Source organism: Talpa europaea (genome assembly GCF_964194135.1).
Source record: "Talpa europaea genome assembly, chromosome: 14".
Taxonomy (NCBI): Eukaryota; Metazoa; Chordata; class Mammalia; order Eulipotyphla; family Talpidae; genus Talpa; species Talpa europaea.
Window position 1 is genome coordinate 15,530,706 of NC_140082.1, and position 12,049 is coordinate 15,542,754.

At 45.0% G+C, this 12,049-nt stretch overlaps 1 protein-coding gene across 13 annotated transcripts in view; it reads right to left on the reverse strand.

Annotated features, from left to right (window-relative positions):
* NF2 (NF2, moesin-ezrin-radixin like (MERLIN) tumor suppressor) overlaps window positions 1-12,049 on the reverse strand; it is a gene marked incomplete at both ends in the record, with an annotated part of 73,089 nt that overhangs the window by 17,661 nt on the left and 43,379 nt on the right. For 9 of the 13 annotated variants that reach the window (XM_084253277.1, XM_084253286.1, XM_084253281.1 and 6 more), the window contains 6 exons: window positions 622-727; window positions 2,056-2,273; window positions 3,032-3,154; window positions 5,658-5,771; window positions 7,481-7,555; window positions 11,053-11,187. The exons of 1 other annotated variant lie outside the window; for it this stretch is intronic. In XM_084253277.1, coding sequence (XP_084109403.1) covers window positions 622-727; window positions 2,056-2,273; window positions 3,032-3,154; window positions 5,658-5,771; window positions 7,481-7,555; window positions 11,053-11,187 — 771 coding nt within the window. The remainder of the gene's footprint in view (window positions 1-621; window positions 728-2,055; window positions 2,274-3,031; window positions 3,155-5,657; window positions 5,772-7,480; window positions 7,556-11,052; window positions 11,188-12,049) is intronic. 3 more of the 13 variants (XM_084253275.1, XM_084253282.1, XM_084253285.1) reach the window with 1 other exon arrangement.

The following is a 12,049-nucleotide window of genomic DNA, read 5'->3' on the forward strand; positions in this document are numbered from 1 at the left end:
AGACTACAACTCTGGTGTTTGGTATATATTAGCAGTTGAAGGTGACACTCAGCTTGGCAACAAGAGAACAAATTCTCTTAAGGACAGTTTGGGGTTACAGCAGAATAAAAAGTTTTCAGTGCTAGAAAAGCCCTGTTGGGCCTCCCTGCTGGTGCAGGGGTTAAAGACAACACTATCAAGCTGTTGTCAGTCACTGCAGCACAAGTTCAATTCCCCAGCCGGCCAGGGAGCAACCTACATGGTGCAGCAGACCTTTCCTGTCTCGCCCGCTGCTCCCCTCAGCAGTGTATTTCAGTCAGTCTGCCTGTTCTGCTCCCCACTCTGTCTCTGATGGATCCTCTCACCCCCCGCACCTCTGGCCTGTACCCCAGCTCTTATATGCATAAATAAATGGATCTTTAAAAAAAAGAAAAAGAAAAGGCCCTGTTGCTTGTAATCTGGGAACCAGAATGGTGACTAGTCTAAGGCCAAATGGCAGACCAGGGGTTTGACCCAGCCCCTAACTGGGCTTTCTGCATAACTTCTTCTGCCATTTGTCTGTTTGAATGGAAGGGCTAGAAGGGACAGGAAGGTCATCGTGTCCGGAGAAGCTGCAGGTTGGCAGCCCCCACCCAGGCTCACCGGGTATGTGGGCTTGGTAGTGATTTCCAGGAGCTTTTGCTTGGCTCTTCGCTCTGCTTCACGGGCTTCCTGCAGGTCCTGCTTTAGCTGATCTGCTTCCTTGGCCCTACAAGGACAGGAGGCGCCATTACCTCCACAGAAGATGACAGGTAGAGGCAAGAGACCCTCTTCCTACTCTACCCTCTTAGGATGGACTTGGGTTAATCCTGAGGATGGCACCAGACCAGGCAAGTAAGGATGATGAGGGGAAATTTACAGGAAACCAGAACATCTAAAGCAAGGATAACATTTCTGGGTATTATCCATTTCCACTGGTAAATCTAAACTGGAAGAGCAGGGAAGCTGGTGGGAAGAAGAGTCCTGCATGAACCTTTGCAATCAGTGGAGGGGGAGGAGACGTGGGGATGGGCTAGAAGCTTTGAGTCACTTCTGAGTGAGACTGCGCTGGGCAAAGGAAGAATTTGGATCAAAGCTTTCATGATGAATCACAAAGAAAAGGATGTGAAAGAAGGGATTTTTCACAGCTGCCAATAAAACTACTGCAGGCCAAGGTCTAATGTCTTCAGGCAGGAAGACAAGTACCAAGGGCCTCATGCTTTGGTGCAGGTCTTCACTTTCAGGACACAGGACCGGGGAACCAGGCCCAACACACATCACTCATGAGGTAAGTGACCCACAAGCAGAAAGTGACCTGAGACAGGGTAGGAAACAAGGAACCATATTCCCAGAATTAAATGCAAAAAGTGGAGAGAAAAACTACAGTGACTACCCGTTGGTAGCTAAAAGCCAAATTCAAGTGTCTAAATCAACAGAGCCAAATGCTGTGGGGAATACACCGTGTTGATCTGAAGGCTGTAGAACCAGAAAAATCCAGCACCTACATGCTTTTGAGCAGCACAGTTTACACGACCCCTCAATCTGGTCACGAGCCAGGGCACCCTGGCCCTCCACTCCCTTTTGCCCTGGGAGACTTCACACCAAGGAAGGGTTGCAAGGAAGTGGGTGTTTAGTTTCTATTTTAAAGGTAAATAACTGCTGTCTCCCCACATGCCCCCTAAATAAAAAGCGAAAAGAACCATTTTTTTCTTAATATAAGAAGAGCCTCCTATCTCTCAGTTAAAAGCAACGTGTTCCATGGTTTTCCTGCAGATGCATGATCGGAGGGATAGGGCTTATCACAAAGGCACAAGCCTGACTAGAGACACTCACTCTGCAAGAGAACTGTGTTCCTGTGTCCTCTACTAGCTCCAGTCCCCAGATTGGATTATGTACCAGACCCCACCAACCCCAAGCAATCAAGGAAGAAATTTCCTTGCTCTCCTTCCCGCCCCCCAAGAAGATGAGAAGTAGCTTGAGGACTGCTGCGGTCAAGTTCTGCCCCAGGGATGCAGCACCAGTGCCAAGGGTGCCTCTGCCCCCGACCCAAGCTCTGACCTCCTCTCTGATTCCTCAGCCATCTTCAGTGCCAGCACCTCGGCTTCCAGCACCTTCTGCTCCATCAGGCGCTTCTCTTCCTCTGTCCGAATGGCTGTGGCCTTGATGCGCTGCATTTCCTGTTCGGCCTCTGCAGCCTTCTGAGCCAGAAGTTTTGCCTCCTCCTCAGTGATTTGGGCCTTTTCTGCCAAGAGGTCAGCCGTTTCTTCAGACCTCATCTGGGGAGAAAAACACTGTCAGCTGGAATGTGGTGGTGGTGGTGGGGCATTCCTGATAGCTGGTGTCAGACACTCAGGTCAGCAAGAACCAGAATCTCAGGCTCCTCAGGGCACTGCCCACTGAGAGTCCCCTCGGTGACACTGGCAACAGATGTCAAGTCACACGACTTGGTTTTTCAGAAGAGCCCCTCAATTTTCATCTGTGAGGACCAACAAGAGTAAGTCCCTTCCTAGAGCACTTGTTTGAGCTAAGGCTTATGCTTTATGAGGGAGAAAAACTCAGTTCTTCCCCTTTAAATCAGGGCTCAAAACCAGACATATTTGCCCCACCCCCACCCCCACCCCCGGGGCCTTGTAACAGTGTCTGGAGACATTTTTGATTGTCAGAATCGAGGGGTGACCAAGTGCTGCTGGCATCCAGAGTGTAGAGGCCAGGGACACTGCTAAATGCTGAACCCCCTTCAATGCAGGGAAGGGCCCCCACCACAAAGAAGGATCTGGCTCCCCTGTCAGTAGCACTGAGGCTGAGAAGCCCTACTTTAAAGGCAGCCCACAGTGAAAATGAAGCTCTGCTGCGCATGAACTTGGCCTAATTCTACTTCTGTCCATGCAGGTGGGAACAAAAGGGACTTTTTTTTTTTATTTGGAATAAAGTGTCAAAGTGAATGTCACTAATCTGTGGTCCTCGAGAGGCCTAACTCCAGAAACCAAGAGTCCTGTGGAGCCTCCTGGTACACAACCCCTCAGACGTGAATCACCAGTGCTTCATTGGCCATCGTTGCTTCTTCTTTCATCTGCAGCAGCCTCCTCTCCAACTCATCCCTGGTGCGTTCAGCCTCCTCCCTCATCTGCTTCTCTCGAGCGAGGCGCTGCCGCTCCATCTGTGAGGGAGCAAGAGCCGTCAGAGTCGGGGCTCAGACCTGTGGTGCCACCGGATCCAGGAAAGCCCAGTGTCCCAGTCTCCCCTTTGGGGGACCCCTTTCTTCCCTCTGCTCTAGGTAGCCAGTGTCATTCTCGTTGCTCACCACCCTCTGTATTTCCAAATTAGCCGTGCTGTTGAAAACTATGTCCTTAGAAGAAACAGCAACCAACTAACAAGCAAAAACCAAACCCAGTCTCTACCTGGACACGGCAGGCTGAAACAGCCAATATTGCTTTTTGCTGAGAGAGCTCATGTGGCTCTGCCTTGCGGCTCCCAGGACACAATGGAGTTTCCTTCTTCCTGAGATGGAGCCCCAGAAACAGCCAGCTTTCTCATCTGGTTGGATGAGCCACCTTGTTGATTCTAATCCACTCAGACCCTCATTTCATCAACAATAGCTCCACTCTTGCCTCTGACCCACGGAGAAGATGGAAGCGCTCTGCGTGATGCATCAATAGTTCCTACATTGTATTTCACAGGGGGGAAGCTGCAGCAGCCACAGCACAGATTCTCACTGTCTCACAAGGAGGCAACTACCCGAGCCAGGACTGTGACAGGAGGGAGCCAGGCAGGGAACACATCCCCCCATCCTTAAGGCATCAGTACAAAGCCACCGCCACCTCCCTTGCCTTCTGGATCACTGTATTAATTGGGCCACATGCTGAGCTTAATAAGGGGAACAAGCACAGGACAAGTGCTCTTCTCTGTGATCCTAGGGTACCAACCGAGTTCCAAAAGCAGAAGCCAGAGATGACCACTGCACTATTTTCTTTCTTAAATAATTAATGCACATTTACTTACTTACTTACTTATTGCTTCAGCCTTTTCCTAAACTCAAGATTTCTAAGATTTCTAAGCAGATTAAAAATGCATTGGGACTTAAAGGAGTAATGCAAAGCAAGCAACAAAATATTATAACTTCTCCAATTTTTCCCTTGAAGATCAATGTAAAGGTTGGCCAATTTGTTCCCTAATTTTTATTAGGTGGATGGCCATATCTCCATCAGCCTCCACTTGAGAGAAGCCGACACAATCCCCTCTGGTTTCCAGCTTTGCTTTTCCCAGGACCTCAGCGCCCCCTCCCGCCCCTTCCACTCCCTGGCCCATAAGGGTCTCCTATTGGCAAAGCAATTTAAGTTGACAAAGAATTTCCAGTGTCCTTTGATCTGAGGCAGAGAAGAGGTATCAGTAGCTCCATCTGACAGATGAGAAAACTGAGGTCTAGAAGGTAAGTCATTCACTAACATCACAAACTGTTTCACACCAGCCTGTGCTGCCTCCCATGGAGTCCCCTGACCTGCAGTCACCAGATGTTGAGGACCTGCCTCTGCTGATCTACAGGTAGCACAAGTTTGGGGTCCATTCATGCTATTCTCTGCCTACATGCTTCTGTTTTTCAAATCTTGTTTCTAAGCTTTGTTCTGCTGAAAAAGTGGTCAGAGAGAGCTCTTCTTAAAGTTGCCCGCAAGATACTGTACTGGCTCAGGAGCATTTCGTCATCCAAAAAAACCCATTCTACCACCCCAAACATCCCAAAGAGTACAATATGGATTGCTGTCCCAGAAAGCAGAGCTGGATAGCTGGAGCACACTGGAGCAAAGGGATTACTTCATTCTAAATCTCAAGGGTGGGAGCTGGTCTTGCCAGAGTACCCAAATCAGAGAGCTGCGCACAGACTAATTATTACACCTCTGAGCCTGCCAGTCCTAAGGGCAGTGACTGCAGCTGCTGCTACTCTAAGAGTTGGTCCAAAACCACAATTGATATTCTCAGCAGCAAAGCTCAGATTAGTTGTGTGGATTTCGGTGAGTCGAAAGGTTTATGAGTAGAAAACAATGATGCAGATTGTCCAGTCTGCTGATACACACCAACACCTCCCGCTGCGGGCGATATGCTGCCTGGGCTGACCTGCAGTGGGGAAGTGCGGCCAGAGTCTAATTAGCATTCCAGCAGCAAGCGCTGAAATGCCGCCATGCATTCTATCACCATCTAATTAGAAAAGGAGAAGGCCAGGCAAAGGAGACGGGCAGGCAAAAAGAAGCTAGCTAGTTAGATGGAAGGATGGAAGGATGGGTGGATGGATGGATGGATGGATGGATGGATGGATGGATGGATGGATGGATGGACTGGAGGGAAAGAGAGAAAGAGGGAGGGAGAGAAGATGGATGCAAGCTTGGCTATCTCTTCCCAAACCGGCATTAATCATATTTCACTTATTTCATTAAGTGGAGAAATAACTAGAGACATTTCTTTTTTAAATGCTATTAGAGTTTATTCCTCATCTCCAGAGTTGACAACCCACTAGCTGGGCATCAGCCAATAAAGCCCCGACAGGGATCAAACAGGAGCAGATGTGTCCATGTCAAGATGACCCTTGTCTGTCCATGACCATTCTTTACCTCCCTTCACAGGCGACGACCACCCAGTGACAATAACAGCAAGTCAAACATGGTCTTGCTCACCTGTTTTCGAGCCTTCTCCTCCCTGGCCTGGGCTTTCATCTGCTGAACTTCCAAAGAATCAGCCTTCCTTCTCCTCATAAAAAGATCATGGTTTCCAATACATAGCTGGAGAATCTGTGGCCGTGGAAGCAGAAGAGTTAAACTCACAAATTCACCACCTACCAACTGTGCTGCAGCATCTTGATCTGGGGGCTCTTGCAGGCAGCAGGAGGAAACTTGAATAGGAGAGCATGGGGTGAGATACCAAAACTCTACCACTGGCCTCAAGTGCTCAGCTCTGGAGATAGGCCAAGTCTCTGTGCCTCAGATAAGCCAGGCATCAAAAGTCACAAGTGAAGAAAGAAAGGACAGTAGCATGCCTTCTGGATGTACTGCAGTCTCCTAAGTTGAGAGGTGGCTTTGCAGTTCAGGGAGGAAAATTCATTCAATAGGGTGGGTCAAGATAATAGGTTATTCACATGGAAAAAATAAGTTGGATCCCTCCCTTTCACTACACACAAAAATCAACCTCAGAAGGATTAAAGATTTAAATGCAAAGATCAAGCCCTTGAACTTTTAGAAGAGAATACAAAATGTCTTTATGATTAAAGGATAAGGAAAAATGTCAAGTAAGACACAAAAAGCACAAATGATTAAGGAAGAGATGTATATATTTGTCTACATTAAAATTAAAAAAAAATTGTCTCATGTACTCTGTTGGGTTTGTAAATTACTTCACCTTTTTTTGAGAGGTGGGGAGAAACAACATGGCATACTCTTGAATTTGGACACACACTAGAGTCCTGCACTGTACTGCTGTGTATAGACTTTACACTAGAGAAATGGTTGCCCATGTGCACAGGGAGGCAGACATGAGAATGATTGCTCATAATAGCCCTATTAAAATGGTACAGGAGTGTAATGCACTTATGTCCATTAATGGAATGAATAAATATCATAATGGAATACTACACAGTAGCAAAAATGAAGGGATTCTGTCTTTTAAGTATTAACATAGAAAAATCTCAAAAATTGTGTAAATAAAGCAACAGAAGAATAGAGTTGACAGCATTTATATACATTTCAAAAAACATGTAAAATTTAATAGTATATTTGTTTTGCTATATATGGAATAAAGTTCTGATGACAAGCAAGGGGTAATGAATGCACAGCTCAGAACATGAACACCCTCAGTGGGGTGTGGCGGGTAACACAGGGATTCAACAGTATTGGGAAGCTGCTTGTCTTTAAAGCTGGTATGTAGCCATTTGTTTTTGTCATTCTTTATACAATATATGTGTATGAAGTACTATTATGTGTATGAAGCAGTGCAATAAAAATAATTTCATTAACAAAACTCTTTATCACCAAATTTAGGTTGGATTCTTTAGGGCAAGCTGAAGAGTCTTTCAAAGATTATCAGAAAAGTGTGTACCAAGTAAGTCATCATTCTAACTTCACAAGATGTCATCCTGATACTCTTGCAAAAAGCGCATTCAATTTCTCAGAAAAATTAGTTATCATTGGGCCTCCCTGGTGGCACAAGGGGTTAAGACACAACCTACGAAGCTATCCGCAACCTCTGTAGCACGAGTTTGATCCCCAGCCAGCCAGGGAGCTACCCACATGGTATAGCAGACCTCTCCTGACTCACCCACTGCTCCCCTCAGCAGTGTACTTAGGTACACTAAGTACAATCTGCCTGTTTTGTTCCCCACTCTGTCTCTGGTGAATCCTCTCACCCACCCACACCTCTGGCCTGTACCCCAGCTCTTGTATGCATAAATAAATCTTTTTTAAAAAAAAACCAGTTATCATTAATAAAAAACAGGATCTCAACTTACTAGCTTATTAACCCGAAGCTTTGAGGAGTTAAATTTGAAGACATCAATTTTCTTATCCAGTGGTTTAATAGTAAACTGAAAGAAGGAAGCAGAAAACAGTGTCAGTCTTACAGCCGAGGATGTGACCATCAATTGCAAAATTCCCAAAAAAGGAGCTTCCACACTGGCAAATACACAGCAAGAGGATATGCTTTGTCCTAGCTCCTGGTGCCCAGGCACTCGACCATCTGAGGGTACCAGGCTAGGGCTGTGGAAGTGCAGGGTCCTGAAAGGGGGATTCTTGATACCATCTTCGCCTGGGAAACTGAGGTAAGAATACAACCTTGAGGCCAACACTGGAAAGCCCACTGCAGACTAAGACATGGCCCTGCCTAGAGGAAGCTCACCTTACTAGAATTAGGCAACCAGAAGTCACTTAAGAACTTGCTTCAGGGGTCTCCCTGGTGGCCTAGGGGTTAAGTCTCAGTGTTACCATCTGGACAGCCTGCATTTGATCCTCTACCAGGGAGGTGACCCACATATGGCGCAGCAGACCTATCCTGCTTCTCTCAGCAGTGTATTTCAGTAGATCTGCCTGTACTACCCCCCACTCTATCTCTGGTGAATCTTCTCACCCCCCCCCACCTCTGGCCTACACCCCAGTTCTTCTATGCATAAATAAATAAAATAAATCTTAAAAAAAAAAAAAAAGGAATTGCTTCAAATGTAAGTCCTCACTGGTGGCACAAATCACAAATTCTGGAAGTTCAGAGTCAATCTACTATAAGTCAGAAGAGACTTAAGCTTGTCTTTAACAAAGAATATGACAGATAAGCTATAAGGCTGGATGGACAGGGCACACAACAGAAATAAGGCAGAGATGGGAAATGAGCACCATGAATGAGGATGCCTGACAATGTTAATTCCTTCATGACTGTGATGACACATGGCTTAGGTGTGGGAGGGAGGCAGGCGTGGGCTGGGTGTGTCCATGGCCGGAGGGTGAGCAGGAGGTAGACAGAGATTTACATGTGATGAGACAACATACAGGGAGCCACAACAAGTTTTTGAAGATGGGGGTTATTTGATGAGGTTATTAATAGGAGAATGGACTACAGCCCAAGAAGAAACAAAGTTCTTAAAATCAAAGGGAGAGAAAGATGAATGATTGTGATAGAGTGATAGTTTAGTAGGAAAACTCAGAGCCAGACAGAGAAGCATTTTATATGGCCACTGCTTTTTCTCAACCATTTCTGATGAGACCGGACAGATCCTAGCTTTCAAAGATGCACTTGAAAATATGGATATCCATTCCCAAGACTAACCTATCAAGCTGATAAACATGTTTGAGAAAATGAATTCTTGGTATTTTTTTTCACATGTTACATTGTCCAACAAGGTTAGCACACTGAGGACAGAAAATCATCTTTTGTTTAGCTTTCTGGTCAAGTTAACTTAGAAGAAGCATTAGTCTTGTATAGGCTTTTATTTGTGAATTTTATGAAATTATTTTTGGCCTTGCTGTCAAACCCTGGAGCTGTCAGTGGGAAACCACAAGTAGTAGGGTAACCACAGGCTCTGCACCATGCCAGGATGCACACAAAGAATCAATGGATCACTTAAAATAAACCAAAATTTTTGTTTTGACAGCACGGCTGTCATGCATAACTACCAAGACTACTTCCTATTATATCAAGTCAGCTTGGGGTCCTCTTCCTGAGTGAGTTATTGACATGATGGGACATAATGGTGTCCTGCCCCTGGAGAGGGTATATTAGACTTTATTGTTTCAGGCCGTACTAGGGGAGACTTTAATTCTTGGGTTCTGTGAAGAACGAGTGTTTTGGGAGTCTTTAAGCACACAAATGTGTGGGTGTGCAGTAAACAGACTTTATGAAATTAGAGGTGAAAAACGACCATCCCATGGCACACCTACTGCTTTAAGTCATGCGGAGTTTTCAATTTAAGTACTTTAAAAAAGAAATACCTAAATGCTTTTCTCCGGAGCTACCTATTTAAAAATTTTAAAGTCAGAATGTTTTAAATTAAGAAGCTCAATCTATCTCCTCAAGCATGGCTGAGTATTTTTCAACCACGGAAACCAGAAACCAGGGGTCTGATAGTCCTCTCCTTGAGTTGCTACAAAGGAAGAGAAAACATGAAATGTGCTTTGGGTGGATAACAACATAAGCCATCACTGTTCACCACTCCATGCTCGGCACCCTGGCTATACAGGCATTGCACACACTGAGCAGTGTCCAGGCCTGCTCTCCAGGGTCTGGGGTCCCAGCGCTCTCTGGCATCCTCTGCCTCTCCCAGAAAAGCAGGGGATGTGGCACCAGGAAACCTGGAGCTCAGCCCCTGTTATTCCACTCACTAAACCCAGGTCACTTGACTCCTCTGCATTTCCACTTCCTAATATAATATAGAAATAACCAAAACACAGCCCTGCCCTTATCACAGTGTTCTTGGGAAGACAGAATCAGGGAGTCAGGATTAAAGTGCTTATAAGCAGAAAAACAGTATATCATCACCTTCATGACTATACCCTTTCAAAGCAGTTATATAGTACAGTGGTCAAATCACAAATCAACTCTAACTGCCTTGAGGGTTGATACTAGATTTTCTTCATTTTTGTTTCTCACATGAAATCCTGCATGTAGCAAATGATCAATAATTCCTTTAAAATTAACAAAGAATAAACAAATGGACAAAGGATTACAGTGTTGGGGGGAAGTCACTATTATGCATAGAAATATTTTAACTCTAATTTAGTGTATTCATCTAGGTTATTCAAACAATTTTTCTCAGATTTTTGTAAGGTTAGCCTGATATCCTTATCTATATATATCTCTTATATATCTTATATATATTGCTAAAATGCGCACACATATGTATGAATATATATATATATATATAAATCCCATAATCCCCAGCACATATACCAACCACTGGACAGAGAGAGGGTTTAATATATCACACTTAAAATACAAAGAAAATCTCTCATCAGAAATAAAAAGCCAGGCAGGGCCTCCCTGGTGGCACAGTGGTTGAGTGCTGGGTTGCGAAGCTGCCCGCAGCTTCTGCAGCGCCAGTTCAATCCCCAGCCACCGGGTGAGGGTCCCACATGGCGCACAGACCTCTCCTGCCGCCCACTGCTCCCCTCAGCAGTGTATTTCATCAGTCTGCCTGCTCTGCTCTCCGCTCTGACTCTGGTGAATTCTCTCAACCTCCCGCACTTCTGACTGTACCCAGTGCTTGTATGTATAAATAAATAAATAAATCTTAAAAAAAAAAAAAAAAGAAATAAAAAGCCAAGAAATAAGAAATATTATTTTCTGGTTTGCTTACTATTCTTTGGGGTTTTTGTTCTGACAAATTGAGGTTCCCAGGTTCTTGTTAGTCGGTAGAGGGTTATTGGAAAAATGGATGCCAATACTGTTCTTTAAATACTGTAAAAATCAACAACCAAATACCCAAAGCTTAGGAACTAAAGGATTTTAAACAAGGAAAGGTCAATTGGGGATGCTCCAGTAAAGAGCAAAGTTGGGGACAGGCCAGTTTGGTACATCTGTAGTATATACATGTCCTACCTCTTTGTCACTGTACGAGATGTTTCGGATTTCATTCCACGGGAAGGAGATCTTGGGGGTCAGTCTGTTCTCAGGATCATAGATGTGAAGCCCCAGAGCATCCACTCCAAGGAGAAGCTCTGTGCCCTTTTTATTCTGTAAATTTGATAAAGAATAGTCACTGTCAGCTCCTGCTGAGGACTCAAGATTTTATTCAACTTCCCAAAGAATCTAGCACACACTGTTACATATGACAAGCTTCAACAGGTCCCAACAGAGGTCAGAGCTTTCTTATAACCCAGGGGGCCTCCAGTTTCCTGAATTGGGGTAGGCAGAGGCAAAATTATGATTCATGTGGCCCAAAGAGGGATTACTGGGAGCTTCTGTCTACTTCTGGCTAAAGTAGTAATCCAAGTGTTATTACCTTTAATTAAACGAGGTAATCACAGATGTAGAATAAAATCCCTTGGGATAAAACATCTCTTAAGTTAAAAGAAAAGTTGTTGGACAACCAGAAAGAAAATTCTAAGTGAGTTTGAAAATTTTTATAACTGAATGTTGGGGAAAAAAATCTATCAAAATGAATTGCTGCGGGGGCCTCCCTGGTGGCGCACGGGGTTAAGATGCAGCACTATGAAGCTATCACAGCCACTGTAGCATGAGTTTGATCCCAGGCCAGGGAGCTGACACATATGGCGCAGCAGACCTCTTCTGTCTCACCCGCTGCTCCCCTCAGCATTGTATTTCAGTAGATCTGCCTGCTCTGCTCCCCACTCTGTCTCTGGTGAATCCTCTCACCTTTCCGCATCTCTGAGCTGCATCCCAGCTCTTGTATGTATAAATAAATAAATCTTTAAAAAAATGAATTGCAAATTATATATACCTCAATGAAGTTATTTAGAAGTGTCGCTGGTTATTTGTATGCTACACCTCAGACAGTGGTCCTGGTGAGCAGTTAGAGCAATCAGAGGGCTAGCACCATAGATACCAGGTCACTGACCCAGCTGTGGACCCAAGT